This window comes from Mastomys coucha, unplaced genomic scaffold (assembly GCF_008632895.1).
Source record: "Mastomys coucha isolate ucsf_1 unplaced genomic scaffold, UCSF_Mcou_1 pScaffold18, whole genome shotgun sequence".
Taxonomy (NCBI): domain Eukaryota; kingdom Metazoa; phylum Chordata; class Mammalia; order Rodentia; family Muridae; genus Mastomys; species Mastomys coucha.
Genome location: NW_022196900.1, coordinates 7,666,189 through 7,673,922, shown reverse-complemented (window position 1 = coordinate 7,673,922; position 7,734 = coordinate 7,666,189). Strand labels below are relative to the sequence as shown.

General features: G+C 45.9%; 1 protein-coding gene across 4 annotated transcripts in view; it reads left to right on the top strand.

Moving 5' to 3' along the window:
* Tbc1d2 (TBC1 domain family member 2) overlaps positions 1 to 7,734 on the top strand; it is a 52,840-nt gene that overhangs the window by 11,156 nt on the left and 33,950 nt on the right. For 3 of the 4 annotated variants that reach the window (XM_031377339.1, XM_031377338.1, XM_031377340.1), the window contains one exon: positions 2,773 to 2,920. In XM_031377339.1, coding sequence (XP_031233199.1) covers positions 2,773 to 2,920 — 148 coding nt within the window. Of the gene's footprint in view, positions 1 to 2,772; positions 2,921 to 5,709; positions 5,788 to 7,734 lie in introns of those variants that run through there. The other variant, XM_031377341.1, reaches the window with a different exon arrangement.

Genomic DNA, 7,734 nt, shown 5'->3' with positions numbered 1-7,734 from the left:
GATCCATAGTCCATCTTATAGACACGGCCAGTGTTAATGCAGTGTTACGATCCATAGTCCATCTTATAAACACGGCCAGTGTTAATGCAGTGTTATGATCCATAGTCCATCTTATAGACATGGCCAGTGTTAATGCTCTGCTGACCTCCTTTCTTGTTCGTGTAGTTTGGATTGTATACCAGTGCAAAACATCTGCAATTTGCTTTTCAGTATTTAGGATTATGATCTTAATATTTCTCTGTTTTAATATTTCCTTGTAACTTCCTATTTTTAATGAGTATAAATTTGTTTTCTAGTTATGAAGGTAGAGCTAAATTTTTTACAATAACAAATTTGGTGAGAAACACAGCAAATAGAGACTAGCAGCCTGATCACTCATAATCCAGTCATGCAACCTCGTCATACTTAAGTATCCAAGCATTTATTAAGTTAGGTAGAGACTCCTTCCACGCTGCCATATAATGGCTGTACGCAGTGATAAGGGCTTGCCGTTTGTCTTCAAAGTTAACTGAGACAGATCGGCTAGTCCAAAACTAGATCTTCAAAAGCTAACAGAGTTAAAGGTCATGCAGATTCCAGAACAGTGAGTCATGACTGAACTCACTCTGATCTTGAAAATCCAGCTTTAATCGGAAAGAAACCTCTAGTCTGATACATATTTTACTCAAGAATATTAAACCTCTTACCCACTTACTGCCTTTATTAGAAATGTCTTTTATGGCAGAAAGTTGTTTGGTTGGTTGGGTTTTGGTTTTTCAAAACAGGGTTTCTCTGCAGTAGCCATGGCTGTCTTGGAATTCTCTCTATAGACCAGGCTGGCCTTAAACTCAAAGATGCCAAGTTCTTGCCTCTGCCTCTTAAGATTAAGGGTATGCACCAACTCGACTGGTATAAGCAAAGGCTATTGTTAAAGAGACTCATACGATGAAATGCAGGCCCTTTATCCACATTCTGCCGTGAAATTCCAGTAAGGTGTGGTGATGTCCAGGCAGGAACCCAGCCTATGATCTTTCCACTTAGCAATGCTACTTATTGGTACAAGAGAAACACTGAAGATTAGATTAGACTGACACCAGGTAGCAAAACAGCTCAGTGAGGCCATAACATAAACTGTTTGGTGTCACTTGGGTGAGTGGCACGAAGACCCTGTGGCCTTAGTGATTTTTTCCTTAGGTGGCAGTTTTGAAGTACCCTGTGACAAATGACTGATATTTAGATACAGAATGATGGCTGACTAGAAGCCTTTGCTGCTAGCTGATCTTCAATCTTGTTCTTACATGTATAGTTAGCCACCACAGTGATGGTGGTTCCAGACACTCTTCAGATCAAGAAGTTTGCTTGTTTGTTGTAATTGAGATTTGGAACCTTGAATCATGGAGCTTGTACATCTTACCAACATCCCTAACCCACAAAGAAAGACTCTTGTGATTGAGACCAACTGTAACTCCATTTTTTTTTCTTTCTTTTTTTTTTTCTTGTTTTGTTGTTGTTGTTGTTGTTGTTGTTTTTCAAGGCAAGATTTTTCTGTGTAGCCCTGGCTGTCCTGGAATGCTCTTTATAGACTGGGCTGGCCTCAAACTCAAAGAGATCCACCTGCCTCCGCCTCCTGGGTACTGGGATTAAAAGGTGTGTGTCACTGCCATGCCCAACATGTAACACCCCCCCTTTTTTTTTAATCTAGCATTTTCCACCTAGTATTATTTTTTTATGTCTGTTCTTTTCTGTTCCCTGGAGGAAAAGGTTTCACTATGTATGCCAGGCTGACCTGACACAGCAATTCTCCTGCTTCAGCCTCCTGAGATGAGTTGCCCTGCCCACTTCTCTTGTGTTCTTCGTCAACATGTTTTACATAGCTGAGTAACAGATGTGTGGAGGCATCTTGATTTAGCCAGCCTCCTCCTGGGCTGTAAAATCTTTATTTCCAGCTGAGCTTGGCGGTGTGCACCTGTAAGCCTAGGTTCTCGAGCTTTGGAATATGGATTATAAGATCAAGGCCAGGTATGAGTAATTTAGTGAGACTATCCCCCCAAAAAGGGAGAGTCTAGAGACTTGGCTCTGTAGATAAAGGGTTGCTGTGCACGCCTGAGAAGAGAAACAGCACGAAGATCCCCAGAACTCATGGAAAAGCCAGGTGGGTGTGGTACCTTGCTCCCTATACTCCTGGGGAAGCAGTGACAGAAGAGCCAGAGCAGGCTGGATAAACAGACTGTCCTAATCAGCAAGCTCTGGGCTCAGTGAGATACCCTGTGTCAGTAAATAAAGCAGAGTGGTCGAGAAAGATACCTGACATCAGCCTCTGGGCATCACACGTAGCACATGCATATGCATATGTGTCCATACACATGTAAACATGTCACATATACTCCCTCCAATATATACATGCACATACTAAAAATAAAACAATAACAACAACAAAAACCTGAAAAAAGTGATTTCCACTTTAAGGTACTACATATGACCCTGGGATAGATGCCTTGGCACATCAAGTTTTTGGTACATTTCAGACTCTTTTTTTTTTTTTTTTAATGGCTTATCAGATACAGAGTAACCTGTGGCCTGCATGTTTGTGAAGAGTCTCCGAGAAGGCTTCAGCAGCAAAACAGATCTTTTTACAGCCACTTTGCTACTGTTAATCCGCATCAAGTTTGCTAGCTGGGCAGCTGTAGCAACCCCAGATGCTGTCAGCAATGAGCCCATAGCCCAGGACTAAGTCATTCCTACTAAAGCATGCTGATTCATGCCGGTGTTGACTGACTGTCTTTGGCTCCCTAGAGCAAGAGGAGGCCGAGATGGAGGAGTTCCTGTGCCCTGTGAAAACGCCCCCTGGACTCGTGGGTGCCGCGGCCGCCTTACAGCCTGTCCCTGCCATGCCCTCAGCCCTTCCGAACATCTCCCTGAAGCATCTAGGAACTGAAATACAGTAAGTGCCTGTGGGGCACCCCTTCCTGTGAGCTCCCCCTGGTGTGGCCCTGTGGGGCACCCCTTCCTGTGAGCTCTGCCTGGTGTGGCCCTGTGGAGAGGTGGGATAGGGGTGGGTCATGAGCTTATTTTCACTTAGTCACATTGTTATTTAAAAAGTCCCAGGGTCTGGCAGGCAGGAGTGTCATGAGTTCCAGGGCCAGCCTGAGTTACATATACATAGCAGGATCTTGCTTCAAAATAGAAAAACAGATCTCATCCAGTAAAACACTTGCCATTCAGACCTGGCAACCTGAGTTCCTGAAATGTGCATAAAGGTGGAAGGAAATGACCAACTCCTTAGAGCTGTCTCCACATGTCCTGTGGCACATGCACCAACCACACTTAATAATAAACAAAAATTAAAAGAAAAAATCATTAAAAATTACCCATAGCCTTACCACTCGCCTTACTTGTCAGCAGGTGTGTATAGCTCTATATATTCATGTACACTGAGATCACACCAAATGATGATTTCATATCAAGCTATTTACTTCTAACACATGTGCTTTGTCTTGTCGGTCATGCCAACTGCTTTGTGGTGGAAGGTATTGAAACAAAGTCTTTTTACTCTCTGGCCCAAGTTGACCTTGAACTTGCAGCAGTCCTCCAGTCTCAGCTTTTTGAGTGCTGGAATTACAAGCATAAACCACCATGCCATGTGCTGACTGCTTTTTAAAATTTTTTTTTATTTTGTAATTTTGTGTATCTGTATGTCTGAGAGGATAGTATTGTCTTCCCAGGAGAGAAACAGGCTTTAGAGAAAAGATGAGGTGAATCCTCTGGGGCCCGCTGACTGGAGGAAGAGCTAACCCACAGCCATTTGGACAGAGGCACACAGAGTCCAGGAGAGAGGTCTGAGCTGGAAAGAGAAGCCTGGGGGACATGGAGCAGGGTGAGCACCCCAGGGTGCAGGGCTTATCCTTCAGGAGATGCTAACAAACTGATGTGTTGGGAGCATGCTAAAGGGAAGAGAAGACTGGGAAGGCCAGGGCAGGTGGTTTGTGCCCGAGGAAGGCCACAGCCACAGAGGTGGAACAGAAGACCCATGGAGACTGAGAAAGGAGATTTCACAGCGTAGCCCAATACGAGGCAATGACACCATCGCAAGATGAGTTACCCGCACTTCCAGGAAACCCAGACAGCGTGGTGAGATGGGAGCTGCCCGGATGCCAGGCACAGGCCCCTGCAGGCCTTGAGCTTGCGTTTGTTCTGCCCAAGCACAGGTGATCCTCGGGGCAGGAGGCGGGGCATGCTGAGCACTGCCAGAGGCTTTGTTGGCATGAGCCTCTAGGGAGCTGCTGTATGTTAGTGACACTCAGCTCTCCTGCCTGTCCATCGGGACACATCACAGCACTCACTCCATGGGCCGTCCTAAAGATGAAGGGAGTGGAATACATCATCTATCATGTCACTCTTAGAAGGGGGCCCAGGGAAGGGCCCAGGCAGCGTGTGTTGTGGATCTGTTCCTAATCTCCATGTCAGGGGAGGTGTCTTAGGGTTTTACTGCTGTGACCAGACACCATGACCAAGGCAACTCTTATAAGGACAACATTTAACTGGGGCTGGCTTACAGATTCAGAGGTTCAGTCCATTATCATCAAGGCAGGAGCATTGGCAGCATCCAGGCAGGCATGGTGCAGACAGAGCTGAGAGTTCTACATCTTCATCTGAAGGCAGCTAGCAGAATACTGACTTCCAGGCAGCTAGAATGCGAAACTTAAAACCCACACCCACAGTGACACACCTACTCCAACAGGGCAGACCTGATCCTGCTACTCCCTGAGCAGAGCATGTACAAACCATCACAGGAGGCAATCCAGGAGGATGACTGGCTTGTTTGTTGCTGTCCCCCTTGGTGATCATCACCCCTGTTCTGGCCAAGCCTTTCAGAACAGAGCTGAATTATGTATTCTCTTCACTACTATGACCAAATCCCTAACTAAAGCATCTAAGGAAACAGGGCTTGTTCCAGGTCCCAGTTTGAGAACAGGTAGTCCATCATGTCCAGGAAAGCGTGGAGGCAGGAGCTGGAGCACGCTGCATCCACCGTCGTCAGGAAGTAGAGATGAATTAACGGTAGTGCTCAGCTTAATTCTCCCTCTTACTCTGTCTGGAGCCCTCCCTGCCCATGGATGCTGCTGCCCACATTCAAGGTGGGTCTCCTCACTTCAGCTAAAAGCTTTCTTTAGGTTCCAAGGAACGCACCCTCAGAGAAACATTTAGAGGTGCTTTTACACAGTGATTCAAAATTAGTAAACCACAAACAGGATCACTCACCCCAGGAGCCAGCCATACAGGCAGAGTAAGTAAGTTGCTCTGAAACAAAGCTGATGTAGAGATGTCCTCCAGGGACCATGGCTCAGCTGAGTGCTGGCTACCTGGGCAGTGGTAAAAGGTAGAGAGCACCTATCCCAGAGAAACCAGCCAGGACTCGAAAGGCTCCCTACCTGCCTTCAAGTTGAGGTCTTCTTGCTCTCCCACATCCAAGGACCACTAGTCACAAGCCCTGTGACATGCTGGGGAATGCTTAACTCTTGACAGAGGGAAGTGAGGGCAGTGGTGACTGTCACCCTACTAGCCTCTGGCTGTGGCATGTGTCCCTGGGTCCTCCCAGCTTCTGTGGCTTCTGCCCTAAGACCTGTGGGTGGCAGCGCTCAGCGCAGTCTAATCCCCATCGTGTAGCTAACAACCTCTCCAGCATGCCCACTGTGCTTTTATTTTTATTTTCAGATGAAGGGGAGGAGATGGGTAAGAACCAAGAAGGGAATTGACCAGCCCACGAAGTCAGGGTCCCTTTGCAACCGAGTCTTAATACCCACATGCAAGGTCAGTGTTTTAGGATCCTGATGCTGATCTTAGTCTGACTGATGACTAGAGTCTTTGTCAGTCCATGGAAGTACAAAGCCATTTTTTTCTTATCCTGAACCCCAAAACAAGCAGACTGGATCTTTCAGAACAGTTTCAGGCTGGTAAGATGGCTCAGCAGGTAAGGGTATTTGCTGCCAAGCCTGATGACCTGGGGACGATCCCTGAGACACACTTAGTGGAAGGAGAGAATAGACTCCCAAAAGTGTTCTCTGACCTGGCACATGTGTGGGTAAAATAAAATCGGGTTGTTTTTTCTAAACAAAATTGTCCAACAAAATTGACAGCTTTTAGCTAGGTCAAGAAATGGGAGAAAATTCAAATTACTAAAGTTGGGAACAAAAAAGGGGTCATTAGTACCAACCTTACAGAAACAAAAGAGAAGCCTAGGCTACTTAGTGAGTTCCTGTCAAAAAATAAACAGGTTCCAGGGATTGCTGTGAACAACTGTAATGCCAACAAATTTTAAAACTTAGATGAAATGGACAAATTCCTAAAAAGGTACAAATTGCTGGGACTGACTGAAAGAGAGCTCGAAATTTGACTAGACCCAAGTAACTAGTTTGTAGAGAGCCTGAGGGGGTGAGAGGGCCTCCCTGGACAGTTCTGCAGGTATGTGAAGAAGAGTGGCTGCGGTCCCTCTGAGGCAGGGGAGGGGACACTCTGAGGTGCTAACTGATCTGTGCACCCACAATCCTTTTCTCTCCTGCCCAAGTTTCACAACCATTATCAGGCTCAGTCCTTGGCCCCCTTCCCTTTCTGGGACCTGTGATAGAGTCTGTAAAACTACGTTTTGTTTCTCCACTGTCTGAGCATTTGTGGAATGAGGGTTTTCCAGAGTGGCTTGTCTATCATATTGCTCAAAGGATGGGTCTCATACGGGGACAACACAACCCAGCCAGGGCCTATCGAATTTCCTGTCCCCTTGTCTGACCACCCTACCCCACCCCACCATGCTGCCACTTAGTAAATGCCCTCCAGCTGCAGTATCACCCAAAATGGTAACCTGTCATAGTGAAAATTAGTTGTTGTGATAGCTCAAAACAAATTTCTACAATTTGCAGAAAATATGAACTGTCAATAGATAGGGTAACTCTTTTGTTTTGTTTTGTTTTATTAGATATTTTCTTTATTTACATGTCATATGATTTCTCCTTTCCCAGTTTCCCCTCCAAAAAAACGAACAAACCCCTATTGCCTCCCCCTCCCCATGCTTGTCACCCCACCCTCTCCCACTTATTGGCCCTGGCATTCCCCTACACTGGGGCACAGAACCTTCACAGGGCCAAGGTCCTCTCCTCCCATTGATGATCGACTTTGCAATCCTCTACTATACACATGCTGCCAGAACAATCAGTTCCACCATGTATAGTCCTTGGTTGGTAGTTGAGTCCCTGGGAGCTCTGAGGGTATTAATTAGTTCATATTGTTGTTCATAGATAGAGTAACTCTTAATGTGTTCTCTCTCCCTCCCTGTCTCTTTCTCTCTCTCTCTCTCTCTCTCTCTCTCTCTCTCTCTCTCTCTCTCTCTCTCTCTCTTTCTCTTTCTCTTAGAAAAAGAGTCAACATATCAAATTTATTTTGTTTTTTTTCCTATCCTTTATGTAAGGCATAAAATGTTCATGGCTACTCTGTGATAGTAAACAGAGTAAGATTGGATCAGAAGTGTAGACCTAGGGCTATAGCTTACTTGGTAGAGACCTTGCCTCTCAGACTCACTGGTGCTCTGCATTTGATCCCTGGTGCCACACAGCAGAGGGGTCAGAAGTCCAGAGTCAACCTCTGTGACAGAGTAAATTTGTGAACCATGAGATGTGATCTGAGGTACATGGAACTCCTTCTCAAGAGTAAAAAAAAAAATTGCTGGGCAGTGGTAGCGCACACCTTTAATCCCAGCACTTGGGAGGC